The following is a 10,514-nucleotide window of genomic DNA, read 5'->3' as shown; positions in this document are numbered from 1 at the left end:
AAGAACAAAGACAAAGTGTTTCAACATATTTACTTTTATGAATGTATGCTCACACATAACAGCGTTTAAGGTGCACAAACTTTACAGTAACTGACACTCAGGGAGCTGAAGTCGAGCCAAGTGCTGGGCGCGAGTTTCTGAAGCTGGATTCTCTGAGGTGCCCAACGGTGAACGAGCAGGCAGCCAAACTACACCTGGTTAATGAGCACGTCGCGTTTTTTTAAGTTACATAATGAAGCAATGCTTAAACACAGACCTGGTAAAGAACGTATGTTGGCTGGATCAATGAGCAGCTGAACTTTAACCACAACAGCTGAGAACTGTGATGCAGAGCTGTTGTTTTTCTGCTGAGTTACAGTAAAACCTACACATAACAGCGAGTTTACATGTTAATCATTGACTGCAGAGGAAACATTTTTTTCCTTCGTCTGCTTTTGCGATGCATTGTGACAATAGACCAGACGCTGACTATGGTGTGCAGAAGAGGTGGAGCGTTACTGTGTCTTCGGCCACGCTGAGCGTTGGGGGCAGCAGCCCAGCACAACGTTCATTTGGCCTTCTGGGCCTTCTGTGCAGACTTGGTGATCTTACCGCTCGTCGGGGCTTTCTTTTCCACGCCCTTAATCACCCCCACCGCCACTGTCTGACGCATGTCACGGACAGCAAAACGCCCTGAGGAGGGAAACCAGTGTGAGTTCACATTCAGTGGAATTAACGTAAAGACTGCTGTCGACTTCAGAGTGAAAACTTACCCAGCGGCGGGTACTCAGAGAAGCTCTCCACACACATGGGCTTGCCTGGTATCATATCAACGATGGCAGCATCTCCAGATTTCAGGGACTTAGGATTGTCCTCGAGCTTCTTTCCAGAGCGACGGTCAATCTTTTCCTTGAGCTCTGCGAACTTGCATGCGATGTGTGCGGTGTGGCAGTCGAGCACAGGGGCGTAGCCGGCACTGATCTGCCCGGGATGGTTCAGGATGATCACCTGCAGACAGAGGTGGGTAGTAACGAGTTACATTTACTTGAGTATGTTTTTGAAAAAAAATTGTACTTCTAGGAGTATATTTAAATCACTATACTTTTTACTTTTACTTGAGTAGATTTGTGAAGAAGAAACTGTGCTCTTACCAGTGTTAATTTCGTCAGCTTTTTTTAATTTAGTCTTAGTCTTAGTCACAATGTCGAAAATCAATTTTAGTCTTAGTCAAATTTTAGTCATTTCAGTCAACACTGTACATAATAGAACTTCTCCACACACTGCTTCTTTTTCTCTATTTTATTTATATAACACTCTGCAGAATAGAACTTCTCCACACACTGATTCTCTTTTTTACATATATCACACCACCACCGGCGTTATGATCAATCATTATCATGCAGGTTGTTTTGTTGTCCTTCGCGTTGTAAACGAAATGGCTCCATACATCCAGGCGTTGTTTTCGCCCAGCTCCAACAAACCGTATACCGGTATCCGAGCCCGACGCCATGACTGGACTGCAAAGTTGAACTAGCTACGGTTAAGTTATAGCTAGCGACCGGCTACGTTACTTGACATGGGAAGGGCCTAAACTCAACTGAACTCGACTCACTGAACGACTACTGATTGAGCCGCGCGAGGCACTGTGGGACAGGCGCCGTGCAGGGACAAACAGGGCAACAGCGCGTAATCTTCTATGAAGTTCAAGAAACACTTATATTAACAATTACAAATTACAAATTAATTATAAACAATTACATTTTTTAATGTCCATGGCTTGTAAATTTCGTCTTGTCTTAGTCTCGTTAACGAAAATCATTTTTTATTTTGTGCGTCATCGTCTCGTCATCGTCACGGGAAAAAGGGGCGTTAACGAAATATTTTCGTCATCGTCTTGGTTGACGAAATTAACACTGGCTCTTACTCCGCTACATTAGGCTACAATGAGCTGGTTACTTTTCTTCTTACCTCTTTGGTATTCTACGCCTCATTATTTTTATCCCCCCACGTACGCCTCATTTGAATGTTTTAATTTGACAGAGAGAGAGACTTCTGCCAAAGGCTCTACCATGTGACTGTGTTCCACCAATCAAACGTAGCCGTACAGTCTCGTCACGTGACTCAATCTCAGCGGCGGGACAGGTTAGCTTTACAGTTTACAGTCGTAGCAAACAAAAAAAAGAAATAGATGAAAAATGTCAGAATCAACGGTCGGAAATGAAGACGCAGACGAGGCCTCATACTGAAAGCATGTTTACTTTACAGAAAGTGCGAAACAGCAGCTACATTATGTGTCTTCTGTGTTAACCAAAACAAACGGACATTTCAGCATTCAGAAACTCAACATCTAACTTGAGGAAACATGCAGCGGTAAGTTTCCTAAATTTGTTTCCCCCCATGGATAGGTGAATATTTGTTTTTTAGGTTACATGTTTTAAACATTTCCTAAATCTCTTATTTTTTATTGAAGTACTTGAATTTACCTGGATTATTTTTAATTTAAGCTATTTTGCAATGAGTTAATTAATTTTAATTTATTTTATCAATTGGATGAACTCTAATTTGCCTAAAGATGATTATTTTGTATTTTTATCTGTCTGATTGAATGCTTGTGTTAACAAATAAATCAGACGTTACTCAACAGTTACTCAGTACTTGAGTAGTTTTTTCACCTAGCACTTTTTTATTCTTACTCAAGTAATTATTTGGATGACTACTTTTTACTTTTACTTGAGTCATATTATTCTAAAGTAACAGTACTTTTACTTGAGTAAAATTTTTGGCTGCTCTACCCACCTCTGCCTACAGACAGCAGAGCGGTGAGGCCAAATTCAGAGGGATAAACTCAGAGACTTTTCAGAGCTAACTGCTGGGGGCTGACCTGAGAGGTGAAGCCGGCTGCCTCCTGTGGTGGGTCGTTCCTGCTGTCTCCGGCCACGTTGCCTCGGCGGATATCCTTCACAGACACGTTCTTGACGTTAAAGCCTACGTTGTCACCAGGCAGCGCCTCAGTCAGGGCCTCGTGGTGCATCTCCACTGATTTGACCTCAGTGGTCAAGTTAACAGGGGCAAAAGTCACCACCATGCCAGGTTTTAGGATTCCCGTCTCTACTCGCCCCACAGGTACGGTACCAATGCCTGGCAGAGAGGCAGGTTAGGTTCGAACTTTGTAAAACAGCTTCATGAATCAAAATGCTGAAATATATTTCTCATGCTTGAGCATTTAGGACAGAATGAACCCATGAGAATTTAAGACCTAAATCGTCTTAGCCTGGCTCTGCATTGCGGCGATCCTGCATAACTAAAGACGTGTTTGCAAGAAGAATGAAATCAAAATAACACCTGGAACTCTTCATCACGCCAGAACATTTTTTAAGTGTTGGGAGGAGGCCGGGAAGCATTGCAAAGTGATAAAAGCTTTACTTTCTTAACTGCTTTTGGAATGTGTTGCAGGCAAATGAAGCTGACGATATTAAACATGAAACAGTTCGTACGTGGTTGTATAACTGACTTGATCCTCACCTCCAATCTTGTACACATCCTGCAGAGGCAGGCGGAGGGGCTTGTCAGTGGGACGAGAGGGGGGCTGGATGGCATCCAGAGCCTCCAACAGTGTGGTGCCTGAAGCATTACCGTCTTTACGGTTGATCTTCCAGCCCTTGAACCAGGTCATCTGCAGCGGGAGAGAACTTGTGATGTGAGTAATGAAAGCGATGATTTGATATCGACCTGCATGGTCATACCAGGCTCCCTTCATTTAGAAGAAAAATCACTGAGCAGACTCACATTCGGGCTGGGCTCCAACATGTTGTCTCCGTTCCACCCAGAAATGGGCACGAAGGCCACGGTGTCAGGGTTGTATCCAATCTTCTTGATGTAAGTGCTGACTTCTTTCACAATCTCCTCATAACGCTTGTGGCTGTAGTTGGGCTCGGTGGAATCCATCTTGTTGATGCCCACAATAAGCTGCTTCACTCCCAGGGTGTAGGCAAGGAGGGCGTGCTCGCGGGTCTGTCCGTTCTTTGAGATGCCAGCTTCAAACTCGCCCACGCCGGCAGCCACGATCAACACAGCACAGTCGGCCTGAAGGAAGCGGTTAAAGGCAGATATGAGGAAGTATTTCACACCTTTTTTCCCTCTTTTTCCATTCCTCTACCCGTTCTAACTCTACCTGAGATGTCCCAGTGATCATGTTCTTGATGAAGTCCCTGTGTCCCGGGGCATCGATGATGGTGACGTAGTATTTGCTGGTCTCAAACTTCCAAAGGGAGATATCAATGGTGATGCCCCGTTCACGCTCTGCCTTCAGCTTGTCCAGAACCCAGGCGTATTTGAAGGAGCCCTTTCCCATCTGAAGATAAAAAGGAAATGATAAAGATTTTTCAGGCTTTTTTTTTTCTTTCATAGAGGAGTTTGTACAAAGCTGAGCAGAAAAACTCATGTCTGAGCTATCCTTCCTAATTACAACAAGAGGATTCATATGTGTTTATTTCCATCATTCAGCTTTCAAAGTCAGATTTAGTGTATTTCCTCTCTTAATGTTTTCTAAGGAATGACTCTGCTTACCAACTAACACATGTTTATGATTACTTTTTGTACAGATGCATATATAACAGAGGTGGGAATCTCTCGGCATCTCACCATTCGATAGCAGTTCAGAGGAATGTCATTACATTACAAAACTATGGGTGCAGCTTCCTTAAATGATGCCATGTTTTTGGTTTTAGTCTCACTATAAGCAGCATCAGTAAAATATCTTTGAGATGAGATGGTGTGTCTTGGCTCCAAAGTGGTTTTAAACTGACTGCAGAAGGAAATTCTTGGCAGTAAAAGTTTGTAATTTGCTGAGATGGGTGAAAACTTTGAAAATGGCTCGTCATATTTTCAAAATATATCAGTTTTAATTCATAGCAGCCAAAATGTTTCTCTATGCCGGATGGATTTCCCGCTCAGCCATCTCGTGCATGCTATGAACTATCCGGGTGTTTCACTTCCACATCCTAAGGTTTTACTCTGTGAAGCTCAAATTAGGCTTCACACCTGCAGTATTCATTGCAGGACCATTACACTGGACTGTACTGTTAGAGAGAGCAACTGTGGGCATTATTATGTCCACGCCATGTAATAAATAAACTAAGTCATTATTCATTCATAGTAATTCTCTGTGCGACTGTAATTTGTAGTAAGTATCTACAGGCTTGAAGGCTTTTAAGTAAATGCCCCCACAGCCTGATCTAACATCTGGGTAAGGAAACCAAAAACTACCCATAAGAAGACAGAAATAGACCATAAACCTGTTAGACTGGATGACTTGAAAGAATTAGGACTACTTCTATAACTGCTAATTCATAAGATTCTGTTTTAATTCATGTAAGGAATAAAAGTGAGTCATACCTCAGCAGCTTCCTTCTCAAACTTCTCGATCGTTCGTTTGTCAATGCCCCCACACTTGTAGATGAGGTGCCCAGTGGTGGTGGACTTGCCCGAGTCCACATGTCCTATTACCACAATGTTGATGTGGAGTTTCTCCTTCCCCATCGTGGCTCACGCAACACGACACTGGAAGATGCCAAAAGCTAGAGTCAGTGGCGTGTAGTAAATGAAATACAGAAGCTCAAGAGACGCAGCACTCCTCCACAGACACCAACATTCAATCATTAACGTGTTTCTACTAAACAAAGGAACATTAATTACCTCGTGTGGAGAAGACAGAAAAGAGAAAGAAAACGTAGTTCTTATGACGTCAGTAAGAGAGACGCTGCACTGCAGAGCTTCAGGTTCAACTCTCAGTCTCAGATGTGAAGAGATGTGAAGAGGGAAATAAGTTCATATTTAATAAGAAAAACACACGAAATGTAAACGCACGTCATGTTCATACAACGTAAATTACTACAGAGAGCTGAGGGTCAAGCCTAGCAGTGAATATTACAAGAGCTCACATAACATTTGACATCAGATGTTCATGTTTCGGCTTCATGAGGAAGCTCGTGTTTTTGGATTAAATATTTTACATCCAGTTAAACTAAGAGGCATCAAGAGCCACGACGCTAAAGTACACACAAAAAGGCACAAAAACAGATGCTATTTCACTCTGGGCCATTATGGTCATCTCACATTACAACTGTTCTCAGAAAACATCATGAAAACATCGATTCCGTTTCATAATTCTAAAAAAATCTGACAGGTGTTCAGGTGACAGATAATCTGCGTCATCACCCCTTCAAACATGTCAAATGCCTGTTGAAACACGAAGCTTTTTCATGTTGACTAAAGACGACATTAATCTGGGAGTATATTTATTGATTTTATTTGCCTTAAACACTAGCATAGTACTATAAAAACCTGATCAGGTCCAGGTTTCTGTCCAGTAAATTAAACTAGAACTCCTACGATGGATCCAGATTTGTAGCTCCTTATTTGGCAGTTAAGGGGAAAGAAAGAGAAGGACCATTTCACTGCTTTTAGGTCATCTAGACCACCTTAGACCAGGTCCTGATGAAAAACCCCAACATTAAAGGTGTGTTTACACTTAACAAGCTTATTTCAGTTAAAACAAACCCAGTGTGATTGCTCCATTAGTGCGCACCAAATGAACACTGGTAGGGTTCGAGCAAAGTATGAATGCAACATGGACAAAAGACATCTGAACAAACATTATTGTATTAGGCTAATTAGCTCAAACTTACCTCGTTCTTTAAATCATAGGAGCTATGTTTTAGAGGGATGTAGGTTCAGTGAACAAAGTATACATCAGATAAGTCTTTTATCAGACTTAAAGTGGTTCTTAAGAAAATACCAGTGTAAACAGAACCAGGACGGCAAAGTGGACCAGGACTAATTTCAGCTGTGGTCCAGACCAGGGAACCAAAGTGTGAACACACCGTTAGACGAGTCAAATCTGGACTAGATTATCCTACAAATACCAAAGACTCCTTTGTGATTAGTTTAACATTCATTATATTTATGACGATGTTAAATAAAAATTAAATCAATGCGTCCAATGTAAAACTGTGCAGACCGAAGAGCAGACCGAGCAGTCAACACCGTAACAGGTGAAGCTATCGCTAGGTGGCTTGACGCATTGATATCAAGGGAGGCAAAAATAGCGCCAAGCGAAGTGAGGTCTGACTTTTTCATCGAGAACGATTTTGTGATGCAAATGTATTCCTCTTTTGAACGCATAGTTTTTTTGAGAAGCAAGACGCTTTATTTTTCGAGCCCCAGCCAACTAGCCGGACTAGCTTCGTCAACGCCAAAACTCAGCTGGAATTCGGCTCACAGGACGCAGCGGGGGGTAAGTCAATGTTCATAAATGATATTGCTAATACGGGATAATAAGGAGAACTCCGGTATTTTCAACATTAAGCCTCTTTTCTGAGTTGTCTGCAATGTTTTAGAACCCCCCTCACCGCTTTTCTGATGTTTACTGCTGACTCCGGTATTTGCCTAATTTTGATTCATCTCCACCTGCTTCAGAATGGCAAGTCATGTGCATGTCTTAAAAGGTCCGTAAAAGCACCATAAACGTCCGTTTTCGAAATCATCAACTCACCGGAGTGGTTACTGGTGTGCACTGGTAATCCATATCAAATTTCGTTGCGAAAAGTTGCTTCTGTCGTGTTTTATTTGGCAGCTCGTTCATGCTCGCACTATTTTCTTAGCGGTGGCGGAGTAATATCAACGAACATCCAGTACAAAATGTCAAATAAAACACGACAGAAGCAACTTTTCGCAACGAAATTTGATATGGATTACCAGTGCACACCAGTAACCACTCCGGTGAGTTGATGATTTTGAAAACGGACGTTTATGGTGCTTTTACGGACATTTTAAGACATGCACATGACTTGCCATTCTGAAGCAGGTTGAGATGAATCAAAATTAGGCAAATACCGGAGACAGCAGTAAACATCAAAAAAGCGGTGAGGGGGGTTCTAAAACATTGCAGACGACTCAGAAAAGAGGCTCAATGTTGAAAATACCGCGGTTCCCCTTTAACGATTAACTATCTAAAACATTGTGATTTGTGAAACCAGGTCAAGATCAAACAAGGGTCATTTGCATCTGTCTCATTATCTAGTTCAAATAATAACTGTCCAGGGATTGTGGTTAATCCATCGTGATCGGGTCTAAAATGGTGTAAATCCCCCCCAAAACATTTGTAAAATCAACCTTTTTTTACTTTTTCCTTTATTGCAGTCTAACTTCATTGTTGTAATTCCACCAGTTACAAATACTGCATTGATAAAAACCTAGATTTTAGTCAAATTGTGTTAATTTAGGATAAACATACACTTATAGTAAGTGAAAAAATATAAATTGGACACAATTGTAAAGAGGTCTGATCCGTTAAGTTATTTTTATGTACTTTTCTGTAACATTGCAAACTTTAAGCTAGTTTTTCATTAGCTATGTTGCAATGTTTTCGCGCAATCGCCTTCATTGGCAAACAAAAATTAAAACAGCAGGCTATCTAAGTTATTTTAGTAGTTACAAGTGTGTTTAAAAGAAAAGAAAAGAAAAAACTTAAAACTTGAGTCATTGGAATTTGAATGATTTAATGGCCGGTCATTTTGTTGCGAGGAAAGCTCAAATTAAGCTAACCTTTCAGCTCATTCAGTGATTCGCCTTTCATTCTTTTTTTTTTTTTGGGGGGGGGGGGGGGTTGTTTATAATACTTAAATTAATAATTGTAATTGTTAACAAAAAAAAACATTCAGTGGATTAATCATCTTACCGTTTTTCTTCTTGCAGTTTGAGCTAGTTCGTTAGCTTAATGAGGATACTAGCTTTGCGTCAGCACGTTCTCTCGCACATGCAAAGTTGTGACTTCATCTTACTGCTTTCAGCAGACATGTTTTGGTTTCAAAGTAATAAATTAGCATTAAAAAAAATCCTAATTTGTAAAGTTTCAGGTCCTGTTATATCACGAGGAAGATTACATTTACAAATAAATGGATAATAACGCCTGAACTCAGTGAGATTTGTTGACACTATGCACCTGTTAAATCTTCTGACGACTCCTGTTGACGCAAAATGAAAGGTCGCATGAATCTAACTTGTTTTATAAGGAGTTCCAATTAAATTAACGTGCGGGTAAAAATATCAGTATTACATTACATTATATTGCTGCTGCCACAATAAGTCCATCATGACGCTGCGGAGCTCGGAGAGCTTTGGGAACGTCTGCATGTCTCAGCATCCACCACTTCCCAGACAGTTCCTCAGAGGCAGCAGGATGATGAGCGGCACACAGCCTCCCGCATGACTGCCAGCTGAAACTGCGCCACACAGGCCTAACCAGCCCTCCCACCCCTCTGCACTTTTTGGTACCGACGGCAATCATCTAATTACCGCACCATCAAAGACGCACCGCTTAACTGTGACGTCACTTTGTATCATTCATTTACATAACAGTCATTTCATATGCCCCTAAAAAAAAAAATAATAATAAAAAAAAATCCCCAAACCTCTGCTGCACCACGGATGCTGGCAAACAAAAACAAGCGTGCCGTTGCTCCGGAAAGCATCCTCCAGCTTACCTTTGCCTGAGAGCCGCGTTCACTGCGAGATGCTGCCTGCGGTGCTGACCCAAAGAAAGAGTTCTGCTGTGTCAACCGCCGTCAAATGCGTCATTTACTGCAAGTGCCAGGCTCTGCCGGCAGATGGAGACCTGCTGCAACAGAGAACCGAAGCCACACTGCACAGCTTGGTGCAAAAAGAACGCAGACGCATTTATTACATGGCTCCAGAAAAGGTTCACAGTGTGGCACAAGAATAATACATAATGGTAACAGATGCAGGCTCCTAACATTCAAATGCTTCACAAAGTCCCATTAACACAGAGGAAAGATGTTCTTCTTTAAGAAGTACTGGATTAAAAAAAAAAAAAACAAAAAAAAAAAACATCAACAAAAATAGGTAATTATCTATGCATTAAATCATATATTGGGCATATTCACATATCATCCAGGAAATATTCTCCAACACGTGACGAGAATAAACAGTCCCAGTGAAACACAGACGGCTCTTCTATGGAGCTCAGTGTTTGACCCAAAGATGTCCGAGTTGTTCTGTCAGCCTTCTTCAATCTGCTGTGACACTGAAAAGATAAGAAAATAAAGGCGGGGAACATGAACGCTTCGACCTCAGAAAGTACGCCCTCTTTCAAATCCAAGGTCTCACATATCAGAATATTGTGAAAAAAATAATAACAATTTAGTCCTCATCAGGTCCCAGAATGAGGAAAACGTGACCTACGACGAACATCACGACATATTACACTGTGTCATCATTTATTTTACTAAAACAGAGACAAAACACAGAGGCAGTGTGTGAAAACTAAGTCCACCCCTGATCCAGCAGCTTGTAGCAGCAGCTTCAGCAGCAGTGAGCTGAAGTAATGGTTTCCTGTGGGACGTTATCAGTCTCTCTCATGGTGGTGGAGGAATCTTGGCCCACTTTTCTTTCCAGCGCTGCTTCAGCTCATTGAGGTTTGCAGCATTGGTTTCTGCACAGCTCTCTGAAGGTCCCAC

General features: G+C 41.7%; 1 protein-coding gene across 2 annotated transcripts; it reads right to left on the bottom strand.

Moving 5' to 3' along the window:
* Positions 1-13: 13 nt before the first annotated feature.
* On the bottom strand, positions 14-10,067 carry LOC142378639 (elongation factor 1-alpha 1-like). 2 transcript variants are annotated; one of them, XM_075463372.1, is made up of 9 exons: positions 9,522-10,067; positions 5,674-5,770; positions 5,374-5,538; positions 4,151-4,330; positions 3,766-4,062; positions 3,502-3,652; positions 2,861-3,117; positions 753-987; positions 14-672 (listed from the first exon to the last, which is right to left on the bottom strand). In XM_075463372.1, the coding sequence occupies exons 3-9, from the start codon at positions 5,515-5,517 to the stop codon at positions 548-550; spliced, it is 1,389 nt and encodes a 462-aa protein (XP_075319487.1). In that variant the 5' UTR covers positions 5,518-5,538; positions 5,674-5,770; positions 9,522-10,067; the 3' UTR covers positions 14-547. The 2 variants fall into 2 exon arrangements, with proteins under 2 accessions (XP_075319487.1, XP_075319488.1); XM_075463373.1 differs by lacking the exon at positions 9,522-10,067 and adding an exon at positions 9,450-9,468.
* Positions 10,068-10,514: the final 447 nt, after the last annotated feature.

Source organism: Odontesthes bonariensis, chromosome 4, assembly GCF_027942865.1.
Source record: "Odontesthes bonariensis isolate fOdoBon6 chromosome 4, fOdoBon6.hap1, whole genome shotgun sequence".
In the NCBI taxonomy this organism is placed as follows: Eukaryota; Metazoa; Chordata; class Actinopteri; order Atheriniformes; family Atherinopsidae; genus Odontesthes; species Odontesthes bonariensis.
Note: the sequence above shows the minus strand (reverse complement) of the source record. Positions and strands in the feature narration are given on the sequence as shown.

Bases quoted from the DNA above. Each gene is read 5' to 3' on its own strand.
- LOC142378639 (XM_075463372.1), bottom strand. From the start codon at position 5,517: ATGGGGAAGGAGAAACTCCACATCAACATTGTGGTAATAGGACATGTG. The intron at 4,331-5,373 runs GTATGACTCACT...TTTTATCTTCAG, and splicing joins TTGAGAAGGAAGCTGCTGAG to ATGGGAAAGGGCTCCTTCAA. The intron at 4,063-4,150 runs GTAGAGTTAGAA...CGCTTCCTTCAG, and splicing joins TGATCACTGGGACATCTCAG to GCCGACTGTGCTGTGTTGAT.